This window comes from Mus musculus, chromosome 18 (assembly GCF_000001635.26).
Source record: "Mus musculus strain C57BL/6J chromosome 18, GRCm38.p6 C57BL/6J".
In the NCBI taxonomy this organism is placed as follows: domain Eukaryota; kingdom Metazoa; phylum Chordata; class Mammalia; order Rodentia; family Muridae; genus Mus; species Mus musculus.
The window spans coordinates 58,898,670-58,912,283 of NC_000084.6; the positions used below are offsets into that span (position 1 = coordinate 58,898,670).

At 37.6% G+C, this 13,614-nt stretch overlaps 1 protein-coding gene across 9 annotated transcripts in view; it reads left to right on the forward strand.

Annotated features, from left to right (window-relative positions):
- The window catches only part of Adamts19 (a disintegrin-like and metallopeptidase (reprolysin type) with thrombospondin type 1 motif, 19), a 217,691-nt gene that overhangs the window by 62,678 nt on the left and 141,399 nt on the right, over positions 1-13,614 (forward strand). For all 9 annotated transcript variants that reach the window (XR_003952519.1, XR_003952520.1, XM_006525919.4 and 6 more), the window contains 3 exons: positions 2,190-2,362; positions 3,433-3,516; positions 4,237-4,394. Coding sequence is in view for 5 of the 9 variants with exons in the window: in XM_006525919.4 (XP_006525982.1) it covers positions 2,190-2,362; positions 3,433-3,516; positions 4,237-4,394 (415 nt within the window). In the remaining 4 variants the exon portion in view is untranslated. The remainder of the gene's footprint in view (positions 1-2,189; positions 2,363-3,432; positions 3,517-4,236; positions 4,395-13,614) is intronic.

Here is a 13,614-nt window from a genome sequence, read left to right on the forward strand (position 1 = left end):
CAGAGTTTTGCTTTCATTGTGACTGAAGTGGTAACTGATTTGAGCTATGGTTAGAAAAGGTGACTATAGGACCACTGATACTAAAATTTATTACGTGATGCACAAAAATACCTGTGCACTTTTTGGCATGTCAGTGGTACCTCAGTGAAGCTGTTAGATCACAAACATCACTGTGGCAGCAGCACATGAAAGTTATATGGTGCTACCTGTGAACCACCACTGAATTGGATACAGGAAATACTTGTACCACTCATACATCTCAGTTGGGCACACTCCTACTCTATGATCAATATCCTGGTTTCTAGCTCCAGGACTTACAAGTCTGCAAACAGCCTCAACCAAACGGCCTCAACCTACCTATTCTTTTATAACTGGCTTCTCTTTACAATATAGCATGGTTTTTGAGAGTCCTCTGTAAATGCATTTTTAAAAGTGGCAGTTTTTCTTTGTTCCTGGTCAGGTCCCAAATGAATGAGACAGAGACTATAAGATTTATTTCATAATCATTACAATGACACAACAACTGGACAGTTAATAATCTGTTCTAATCCTGCATTTGAGTATTGGTCTGGCTCTCTGGGCCAAACCTGGACCACTTCCTCATTGTGAATCTTTCCCTCCCTCCCTCCCTCCCTCCCTCCCTCCCTCCCTCCCTCCCTCCCTCCCTCCCTCCCTCCCTTCCTCCCTCCCTCTCTCCTGTCCCTGGCTGGCACAATTCCCAACCTATTCTTTCTTCTGCTCAGTTATTGACTGGTCAGTTTTTATTGACAGAGAATTAATGGGGATCAATGCCTACAGTCAGTGATATCAGAGCTCCTTAGACTAAGCATTACAACCAGATATGGGGGCAGAGGAGTCAATCAGCCTATGAATAACTCACAGGTAATCCTCACACAGTATACACAAATATCACACCTCCTTCCCTCCATAGCTTTCATTTTACAGCAGTTGTTTTCTTTCCATTTTGTCTAGTGTCCCTCTAGTTTCATTGCGTAACAGGCTAAAATATAGACGGCCATGTGAACTATTAAGAACGCTGCTATTCCAAATTACTTGCACATAGTTTGTACTTTTTCTGATGGAGGTGTTTGAGGCATGATCATTGTATATGCGTTTCATGTTCATAGACCATGATAATCAATTTTTCAGAGTGTTTATGCCCAGTTGGACACCAGTGCCTCTTGTATAGTTGATTGTGATATCAGTAAAGTCTTTGGAAGTGTGAGGACAGACACCAAAATTCCAGTTAGCCATTTTCTTTGATGTATGTAGCTGTTTTGAAAATACATCACATAACGTGGATGGACAGTTTCCCTCCAATCCTGTGAGTGTTCACTGTTATGTCTCTTTAATTTTACTCATTGTATGGATTTTGATTCTCCTCCATTAGGCTTTGTGTTTTCACTTTGGAATGCTTGGTTGAGGCTCTTCTTGTACATAAATTAGTCCTTTAGAGGTTTTAGAGTTTGACCAGCAACTATTCAAGTCTGTTGTCTGTGTTTGGGTTTTTTTTTTTTAATTGAATTAGAATTTCTCTTTGTTTATGTCATCCGGAAATACATGGCAAATGTCTTCTTCCATTTGGGTGCCCTCTTTTCTCTCTGTCCATAGCATGATTTTATTAAAAGCAATGGTTAATATTTCATCATCATCCTTATAAAAATATCATGTTTTCAGTTGCCACGCAAATTCAGGAACATTGGAGGGATTGCCATCACCTTGTGATCTAACTTTTATATCCACTTGATATGAGGTGGAGTCAAAGCCTTGCATCTCATTCATGATGATTTATTAATCAGAGCCATCTCCTCAGAATTTTCAGAACAGTTGTTTTGGGTACCTTTTCACAAGCAGACATTTCTATTGTCAACTGGGTTACAAAATCACTAACATTTTTTGTTTATTATATTTCATATGGATGGTTTGTTGGAAATTTTTACTGGTCTAATTTTTATATACATAAGTCGTCAGTAACCTTAGAAAGAAGATTGTATTTTAAATTCACTTTACAGGTGGGGATATGGAGGAGGACTAGAAGACAAAAATACCTTAATACAGCAGAACTGATACATCTGATCAGTAGTCCACAGCCCTCTGAGATACCATCTTGTAGGATTTTGTTTGGTGTTGATGTCTATCATGAATGAACACTTTAATAGATGTATTGAAATATCCATTCTCTATTGCAGATAAAGGAAGACCAAGGTCTAAAAAAATAGCAGACAACAGACGAGAAAAACGGTATTCCTACAAATTATCCCAGGAATACAACATCGAGACCGTAGTAGTTGCAGACCCTGCAATGGTTTCCTACCACGGAGCAGATGCAGCCAGGAGATTCATTCTGACAATCCTAAATATGGTAGGTGAACCCTAGGATGCATGGAAGGTTGTCAACAAAACTCTAAATAGAATCCAGCCTAAAGGATATATTTTTTTGTAACGTTGGACATTGAACATGGGGCCTCTGGTTCTTTGAAAATTAACTCATCCCTTTCTTTGATTAATATGAGAGAGCAATGTGATGCCCTAGGCACATCAAACTGATCAGTCTCCAGTGAAATAGCAAAGGGCTTTTCAGATATTGCTTTACCTTAAAAGCTGTGTTGTTAATTTTGAGAAGCAAAACTGTTCATTTCTGTTATTCCCCCTTTCTTCTCCCTGGTTCTCCCTTTCTTTTCTTTCTTTGTAAGACCTTGATCTTATTAGTAATCCTGTAGCATATGGAGTGATTATGGGGTGGAATAAAAATGGATGTTTGTCAGAACCCACTTAACTCAAGCATGCATGCAATTTTAAATAACAATGTGATTCCAGGTGATGAGGAGGACCTATAATGTGTTCTAGATACAATTTAAACAGGCTGATGCCCAGGAAGGTAAGTATGGTGGCCGACTTCTGAGGTGGAGAAAATAATTTGTACCTCAAGTGTTAGGGATGATTATCAACACAGTAATCCTTTGACATATGTTACTGCTGAATTTTCCTTAAGGAAGAACCAGAAAATGCTAATGGAGAGTGGTTGTCACAGAAGAGTAAATGGAACTATTAACTGAGAGCAGATTTTACTGACACTTAACCTTCCCCCCAGTGGACAGTTTTCCTGACTTCTGTCCCTTCTGCTTATCTTTATCTGCATTCTGAGACCCTACTAGCCTTGGCTTGAGCCAGCCTCATCGCTGTACAAAGGATCTGTAGAAATTTGATTTTGCTGCCTTCACCATACATTGTATAATACATATTAAATAAAATTTAAGTTAAAAAAAGAAACATAAAGATTTAGATACCATGTTTTAAAAAATGTGTTGTCTACCAACTTTTAAAAGAAGGTTTTTATACTAAGTTGAGAATTTTTTTTTTCTTATTAGCCTTGAGCAAAAATGAGCCTGTTTTCATTTAATGTTAGAAATTCTAATTTTTCTTGGCTTTTAGGTTTTTAACCTTTTCCAGCACAAGAGTCTGGGTGTGCAGGTCAACCTCCGTGTGCTAAAGCTCATTCTCCTCCATGAAACACCAGTAAGGACACTTTGAGTTTCTTTTCAGTTAAGTGGATGGGACATTGTATTCGGGAACTTTTAAGTGAAGGGTATTTTCGGGATATTCTTTTATTGACTTAAAAATCCAAAAATATCCACTGAATCACTCAAAGTATACATAAAACTGACCCTTGCTTTGGGTTAATCCCTCAATTTTATTTGAAAAATGGAATGTTCTGAGTTTCCAAGGATCCTAACAACAAATTCTAACTTTCCAAAATGTAATTTTAAGGCATTTTAAAAGACAGCTTTGTTCTATTATTTAAACATATGTGTTGAAGATATTTACTTTCTTATCTGTATTGCAACTGAAATAGTGAGCAGTTTATGGCATCACTCTGGCTAATTAAAAAGCACTAATTAAATGCCACTTCTATACATAAATTGCAGAATAATCTATTTCCCAAGCCTAAAAGATCAGAGGTTTAAGTTTTTCATTATAACTCTTTGATTTTCATGGTAACTCTACACAGACCAAGTCATTATTACACGTTCACAAAGTTCAGGTTTGTTCATTTCATGTAGTTTGTGTGAGCTCAGGATGAATTAGGACTAATTGACTTACATGTTCTAATTAATGCTGTATTCAGCAGTTGGCAGTTGTCATTTGGGAGGTTGCCTTAGGATTAATGAATTGATTCACTCATTAGCCATTTCTGATAATAATCTGTCTGAAAAATGAAAGCGACCTCTGTTGTAGGCAGATCTGTATATTGGGCACCACGGAGAGAAAATGCTGGAGAGTTTTTGTAAGTGGCAGCACGAAGAGTTTGGCCGGAGGAATGATGTGCATTTGGAGATGTCGACCAGCTGGGGAGAAGACATTGCTGCGGTGGATGCAGCTATTCTTATAACAAGGTAACATTGCCAAAGCCAATTAAGTCATGTTCTTAGTTCAGCATCTCTGTTGCAAATTCCATCCTTCCTCGATACAATGCTTTTGTTCCATGATTTCTTGGCAATAATGATTCTAGTCTTCTCCATCCTGTTTATCATCCATCTTTCTGAGGCTTACTGTTGGATGGATGCTCTGTTGACAAAACATTTGTTAATTAAAATAAATCACTCAGAATCAGTGATATCAGAGATATAGCCACTTATGAGAGAATATCTTAAAATGAAGGAGAATTTTGGAAGGAATTAAGTAAGTACTATGAGCGTATTCTATATGTTTCAGACATCACCATACAAAGTAAGTTCATAAGTAGTGTTCAGTAACATGTAATTTTACTGGGCCCATCTGAGAAAAGACTTTCTGTTGTATCTCTGGCTAATTAACTATGAGTTGCTTTGTGAATGTACTTAGCAAAAATATTTGGAATGCATGAGGAAGGAGAGCTTGTAGCTTTGAAAACGGGGAACAATGCACAATAGTATGTCCTGTGTCTGTTCAGCTAACAAAAATGGATGAGAATCCATTGTGTGGCAGTGATTTAATTTTAGGTCATAATATTTATCAAAATTTCATACTGTATCAGTGGAAGCACTATGATTTGTCTGAAAACAAAACCCATGTAATTAGTAATAGTTTCTGATCAATTATATACAACAATTATTAATAAACTTTTCATATAGAAAAACTGCATGAAAGAACATGTGTAGACTTTCACTGAGTGAATGTAACTGGCACCAGACTTCTGTGCTAAACAGCCACGAAACTGGAAAGTTTAGGTGCCAACAGTTTGAAGTCATTGGAGTATAATCCCTAAAAGAAGGAAAATGTTCCAGGGAAGCCCCACAGCTAACCCAGCTCTTCGAGGACAATCTCTCCACTGATAGAACAGCCAGGATCTCGGGAGATCACTGGAGTATCTCTGAGGATAACAGAGAACTGAGCTCTGTGCATGAAGAGCTGCCTAGAAATATGGAGGGCCGGTCATCTGTGTAGACTGACCCTATCCCAAGTTTCCCAGAGTGTTATTGCCACGGAGTTCAGATTTTTAAAGACATGGTAATAATTGGGTGGAGTCAGACCCCGAAAGAGTGAGGCAATTTACTCCTACCTTCTCATAACTCTCAGGATTTACCTAAGATGAGCACAAAGACTCTGCTCATCAGAGTGGGTGCATACCCAGAAGAATCTCCTCTGACTCAGCACACTCCTTCATGCTTATTGGAGACTGAGTTCTTCCCATTTAAGGGGAAGGGGGGACGGGGGACTCAGAATTCCTTCAAGCCTTTGGTAGATCCTCCACAGGGGGCATGGAAGACAAAAACAAAAACAAAAAGCAAACAAAACTTCCCAAGCTCCTTCTTTTAAAAGATTGGTTTGGTCTGCAGCAATAGAACAGAGACATATACATATACATATACATATACATATACATATACATATACATATACATATACATATACATATACATATACATATACATATACATATACATACCTTTAAACAAAATGTAGAGAAAATCTTGACAGCAATTGAAAACCTAAATGCACTCCTTAAAATAAGCTGTCTGGAAATAGACTTACACAACCCCAAACAACAATTTTTAATAAACCCACCAACATAATTGAATGCTAAGAAGACAATCTCTTTAGAACTACATTATGAAAAATGCATAACAACATTCCTTCACTTACGTAATACTAATTAGTACAGGGCCATAGCCTGAAATATAAAAGGTGCAACCGTAGATGCTTGAGAATAGCACAGAGAAATAAAATCACCCTGAACATGTGGAGAACTTACTCCTTAAATACAACGTATCAGTAATAACAACACAAGAAACTTGCTGTGTTATTCATCCTTCTGTTGCTGTGACAAAATACAGGGTACTCGTTGTAGGTAGTGAGGTGGATCGGAAAAGAGCCGTGGGGGTGAGTATGATTCAAATACATTGTACAATTCTCTCCGGGAACTAGTAAAAATTGAAAAAGATAAAAACTGTACTAAAAAACGTAAAATTAACCATTTTGAACTGCACAGTTGTTTTTAGATCAAGCATTCATGTATCAAATACCCTAGATCAAATTTTATATATTTAACAACAGCAACAAAATACAAGTGTTACCAAAAACATATTCTTGAACATTTGTGGTAGTGACAAATATCCCCAATCTATTGACAAGTGAATGGATCTATTGTTATTTGACTAATGGATCTTTTTGACTTAAGAAGTCTTCATCAAGCCCACCAATGAGTTTAAAATCATAATCCAGCATTTATGAAATCATTATTCTTATCTTTTTGATCATCACGTTTCATTCATCTTTCTCACTTCATGTCTGTTTTCATTAGCTATCGAATCTATACCACTTTCAGACAAATACCTCCAATAGACCTACATATTTTTCAGAATTCCGTTGCTTCAATTTTAAAACTATTGATCATCATCATCATTACCAGAATTTTCATATTTTATTGTGAATTGAAGCCTGTGACCCTCTTGCTTAAATGAGTGAATGAATCTTTTGCTCTTAGATGTGGGAAAACATTAATACCAAGATCTGGATGTTAGCTTCCACTTTCCATTGTTTCTGGCCCAATTACTACAGTAGCTGTTACCTCCACGCAGGCTTCTTTCTCTTCCCAGTACAATATAAAATTTACTAGTCAGTCAGCCAGTCTGTCTGTCTTTCCTCTCTTCCTTCCTTTCTCTCTCTCTCTCTCTATCTCTCTATCTCTCTATCTCTATCTTTCTTTCTCTCCTTCCTTCCTTCCTTCCTTCCTTCCTTCCTTCCTTCCTTCCTTTCTTTCTTTCTTTCTTTCTTTCTTTCTTTCTTTCTTTCATTCATTCAAAGTTACCTCACTCTTGAAAAGTTTATGCGAAATTAAGACCATTTTAATGAGCAGATGAATAGATGCTGGCATGTGCTGAAAGCAGAACATACACTTCATTGTTAAAGGTGTTCCCTGGGCTCTTTTTCCATTTTCTATCATTCAGGATAGGCGGCACCTGCGCACATGAGTTCGACCCAGTCTGCAACCTCACATATGGAGAATTCTCTTTCTGACCCTGTTATTAATTTTATGTTTTTTTAAAATTAGAATGTCTTTGACATCCACTCCATGCTTTTGCCGATATTATATTTGACCATCTAAAAATGTTAAGTGGTTATTCTTTTTTTTTCTTTTAATATGTTACAAATATCAGACCTCGTAAAGGAATAGAATATAGGGAATAATCTAGTTCAATATAAATTATTTAGTAAAGAGACAAATCAATTTGCTTAGAAATAAACTGCAGACCAACAAATTGTTATTATTCATTATTTCATGTTAATTATATATTCCATGGTTTATTTTCTCATGAAGTTAATAGAAATGTGAGAAGAAAATAATATGGGTTGGAATGATTAAGATCTAGAAAAATAAATGTTAAAATTATATACATGAAGTGTTTCAAAGGAAATATTTCATATCTAAAGCTATATTAAAATTGCAAGGAAAAGCATATGGTGACAGAATTCATATACCACAGGACAACATTTTAACCTCCGCTACTCAAATAAAAATAGGTAACTAATGAACCTAACACTGTTTGATTAATAGCAACTACACAATTAAAATGCCACTACTGGTACTTTATTGTTATTGGTATTAATACTAAACAATAGATAAGGAGACACGCAGAGGCAAAAGACTTCAGCAATGAGGGTAAGAGTAAGAGTCGCACCTGCAGACATTTGTACTTCCCTGAACTTCTCCAGTGACTCCTTTTAGTCCAGACCTTACATAGGGATTTGAAGCACAACACGGTCTCCTGGCATGGTAGTGTGTACCGGGAATCCTAAATCTGTGATGCTGAAGGGAGAGAGTACCCTGAGCTCAGAACTTGGAGTACAGCCTGGGTTGCACAGGAGGCATCTTCTCAAAAGCATACAACACACTTCCCACACTGATGGCATGAGTATAACAGCTGGACTTCACAGTCAATTTCAGGATTTACCAAATTTGCCTCATTTACCAAACAATAGGAAAAGATACAACCACCTCAACAACACACCTACTGGTCAATATCCCTGATAAATATTAATTCAAAACCCCTCCATTCTCATTCTTGCTGCTCATTCTAGGTTTCCCTAGCCATGCATATGCTCTTAAGAGACCAGATTAAAATCGTGTTATATGTATCACATCTTCAACAAACATAGAATATTATAATTAAAACTATGTACTCAGTGATGTACGCAGGAAATTAAACCCAGAGTGAGGTTTACCTTTCATTAGTGTCTTATAGTCCCCATTTTTCTTAAAATTCTATTCTGAGCTGTTATTTGTCTTCATGTCTTCCTCTAGGAAAGATGTTAGTCTCATGTTGAAACATTATAATAACTTTTAATCAAAAGCTATATTCTCACAATGTATCCCCATAGTGAAGTTGAAGACATATTTTTCACACATATCAGACATAAATAATTTTAACACATAGCATTTGTTTCACTCTTCTTATACGCCCTTCTTTCTGAAAATTAGCATATGTGTGTGTGTGCCGAACACTTTCTTCATGTTATGCACACATTTCCATACTTGTTTTTTTTTACCTTCCATATATTTCAACGTGTTTTCATGGCATGTGTTGTAGCAGGCACAGTAACCCCTACCCCCGAATGTCTTCTGGTTCTAATGAACATGTCACCTAATGAACAAGGAACCTTGCAATTTCCTTAAAGAAATAATTCTTGCAATTACACTGGGTATGTTTGCAAAACCTCAGGTAAGTTAACCTCTCCAACTCAAGACCGTGGATTTAATAATATGTTCAGGGTTCTTTGTGGTATACAAGGTGAGAAGTTCATGGAACTGGAAGATATTAGACGGTTGACTTTGAAGATGGGCAAAAGGCCTACAAGTAGAGAATGCATTCCGTGTTAGAAGCTGGAAAAGGCAGGCTATCAGTCACTTCATCTTCCTGGCTCTTATTTATTTATTTATTTATTTATTTATTTATTTATTTATTTATTTATTTATATTCATTCATTTACAACCTAATATCATTTCTTCCTCGATTTATTTATTTATTTATTTATTTATATTCATTCATTTACAACCTAATATCATTTCTTCCTCTCCTCTCAGTACCCTATCATGCCACTTTCCACTTTCCTCTTCTCTTTTGAGAATGGGAAGCCCCCATCTGGGTCAAGTTGCTGCAGAACTAGGCATATCCTCTCCCACTAAGGCTAGACAAGGCTGTCCATTTAGGGGTGCGGGATCCACAGGCAGGCAGGCCACAGGCTCAGGGACAGCCTCTGCCCTAGTTGTTGGGGGACCCTCATGAAGACCAAGCTGCTCATCTGCTACACATGTGCAGTGGCCTAGGTCCAACCTGTGCTTGCTTTCTAGTTGGTGATTCAGACTCTGGGTCCAGGTTAGTTGACACTGTGGGTCTTCCTGTGGAGTCCCTATATTCTTTGGATTCCTCCATCCTTCTTCCAATTATTCTGTAAGATTCCCAGAGCTCCATATACTGTTTGGGTGTGAGTCTGCATCTTTTTCTATTGGCTGTTGGGTGGAGCCTCTCAGAGGACAGTTATGCTAGGTTCCTGTCTGCCAGCATAAGAGAGTATCATTAATAGTGTCGGAGATTGGTTCTTGACCATGTGATGGGTCTCAACTTGGGCCAGTCATTGGTTGGCCATTCCCTCAGTCTCTGCTCTATCTTCGATCCTGCACATCTTGTAGGCAGAACACATTTTATGTCAAAGGTTTTTGTTTGTTTGTTTGTTTGTTTTTCGAGACAGGGTATCTCTGTGTAGCTCTGGATGTCCTGGAACTCACTCTGTAGGCCAGCCTGGTCTTGAACTCAGAAATCTGCCTGCCTCTGCCTCCCAAGTGCTGGGCTTAAAGGCATGCGCCACCACTGCCCGGCTAGGTTGAAGGTTTTATGGGTAGGTTGTTGTCCTTGTATCTTCACTGGGAGTCCTGATTGGCTATAGGAAGTGGCCAGTGCAGGATCTCCCACTGCTAGGAGTCTAAACAAAAGGTTGGAACTGAAAAATATTATCCTGAGTGAGGTAACCTATACACAAAAGGACATTCATAGAATGCACTCCCTTATAAGTGGATATTATCCTTAGAGGACAGAATAACCATGCTGTAATCAACAGACCCAACGAAGCCAGATAACAAGGAGAGACCAAGGGAGGATGGTTGAATCTTTCTCAGAAGAGAAAATAAAATAGATAATGGATGTCAATGGAATGAGGGAACTGGGTGGATGTGGAGGTGGGGAAGGGCATGGGTGTGTGTATGGGGGGGTATCAGGAGAGCAGAGGAGAGACAACGGAGGTAGGGGTAGGAAATCTCTTGGATGTGCCAGAGACCTGGGATGGGGAGAGGCCCCAGAGGGTCTATCGGGCTGACTCTAGCAGGATCTTTATCTGTGAAACTGAACATGTGCCAATACTCATTTAGAGTAGTAATTAATAGTACTTGTTATATACACGATATACGTACATAAACTGTTCCTTGGAGCTTCGTGACTCTTTCCCCTCACACATCTGTAATGCCTCAGGCCAGTGAAGACCAGTGCACTAAAGAGAACGCTTTAGTCCTATATGACCTTGAACATTCTGATCAGAAACACCTAAATGAGTGTTTTGTGTAATCTGGAGAAATGTTTCACTTACTAAATAGTGTATAATAATGATGATCATTCAGATGGGGAAAAATAAACTACAGCAGATCCTTAAGAAAATGATGATCAGACCTTTAATTTATAAGGAAAGTTAATCACCGCTGGTCCCATGTTCTTGTCTGTGTTTGTCAGCTTAATTTAAAACTGTGATATTTCTTTTGAATGTTCATTCTTAGAGGACTGCTAAATGTTGTGTGCTATGTGGACACATCCCTAGGAAGAAATTGTAGCTTAGGGATTAATCTTGGTCTTAGCTAAATTTTAACATAATATTCTTATAAATTTGAACCTATCTGAGGTAATATGTTTGATAAATTGTTCTGTGTGGTACAATGAAGTAAATAGCTTAAAGCTGACGTAGTGCTGCAGGCTCATGGTAACAAGAGGACAAAGCTCTTTCTCCCAGTTGTTGACTCTAAAATTTCTTAGCATAGTTGTCATGTTTCTCTCTATTATAGAAAGAGCCTAAGTCTCTGGCTCTTGAAAATATTTTTTATTTAAAATTTAATTTTCCTAACATGTTTTTTGCCTTGCACATTTATTTAAATGACTTTGGTTTATCTGTAATCCTATGAAAATCAATTTCAAATGAATGCCATTGGCAAGTAAGATAGAAATTTAATATAACAGAGATGCCAAAAGTATCTTGATTTAATAAAAATCACTGGGTCATTTCTGAATGAATCATTTATAGGTATATCCCAGGGCACTGTAAAACTTTACAATGAGATTTATTCTCAGCTGCATCTTCATTCCTGGAAATTAAAGACTATTTTTTTTCAATATAAGTCAGAATTTAGACACAATTTATTGGCCTTCTCAGTTTAGACTAAAAGGATCATTTCCATAAACTCACATAATGAAATTTTTTGAGGCCGACTTCATGAATATCAAGTCAACATGAGCCAAAAATGAGAATTTGAATCTGTATGAACACAGGTTTCAGCTGCAAGCAAATCTACATTCTTCACCACACACACACACACACACACACACACACACACACACACACACACACACACACACACGTGTCTTGGAATATCTTGAAATTAGTCATATATTACATGGATCATCTGGAAAACCATCTCCGACCAGTGAAGACTAAGAATCTGAGAGTCATGTGAGGAGATAAATGCTGCTGGTCACACTGTTCAGCTTTAATGGAGATACTTTCAGTGACTGTGGTTCTTGCTGGTTTTCTATAGAAAGCATACTTTATTCACTTTATTCATTTCTTTGTTTATCTAAGTGAATAGAAATTGGCTGTGTGAAGGCTTTTGGTGACCTTGACAATAAGCAATGCATTTGTTGTAGTTTTAATACAGCTTACATACAGATGAAGCCCCTTGGTTTGCATTATTAAAATCAAATAGTTATGTTGCAGCCTCATGCACCATGATATTATGAATTATATATTTAGAGAAAAAGCACATACAACTCTTTCCTTATACATCTGAGTATACTTTACACTCAGTGATTCTGGCCCTCAAGTTAATTGTGTTTTATGTGATTCTTTAATTTGCTGCATTACCATAGCATTTGGTGTGTTTCATTCTGTATTTGTTTGCTGATAGGAAAAAAAAATTGAACTATCAGTTATTTAATATAAGACCACCTTAGGCTTCTTGCTCATTGATCATCAGCATTACAGACAGGAATGTGCACCACATTTTTTTATGACTAGAGACTCCTGTTTCATATTATTGTTGTGACATTTCGTAGATCCAGATAATATGTGTGTCATTTTATTGGAACATACAGGCCCTCTCTTCACCGAAGCACAGGAGTGTATTTTATGACTGCACCTCTATTTCAAGCAATGCTCAGACTGTGCACGTTCATGGTATGTTTCTGTGAGAAACAGATCTCTGTAGCTATGTTGAGTGTTTTCTCATTGACCTACCATGTATACGGCACAACCCTTTCCTAACACCTCCCATCTACAGTCATATTCATACCCTGGATACACTTTGCTCTTGGAAATACATTTGCACCTATTACTTAGAATCCGTCTAAGTAACATGGACATGGACTCTAGGTCTAGCTTGACCACTAGATGAAGCTGGTCTTGGATGGTTAAGATGCTTTCAAAAGGTCCACAATCACTGAAGAACCAGGCTGGAGGGAAGCCACCAAAGAGGGACATGATGGGAATTTCACCCTCTTATGTTAAATAGTGATTTGGAACCTGTTACTCTAGACTTGACTTTATACGCTCTGAAAAGGCTGGGCTCAGTTTATGAGCAATGTCTTTCCCCTTGTTTCTATAATTAAAGCACTCTTACATATCAACATACAATTTGCTGTTCCTTTCTTTCCCTTCCACATAACTTTCTATAAACTCCCGAATTCACAAGGCCTCCTCCTTCTCCTTGTTAACCATTTGATATATCCATACTCCTCTTCATCTACCTAAGATTCAGGGAACATCATGGAAGAGGAGGTAGAAAGATAAGTAAGATCCTGAGGTACAGGATTTCTGCTGTGAGATT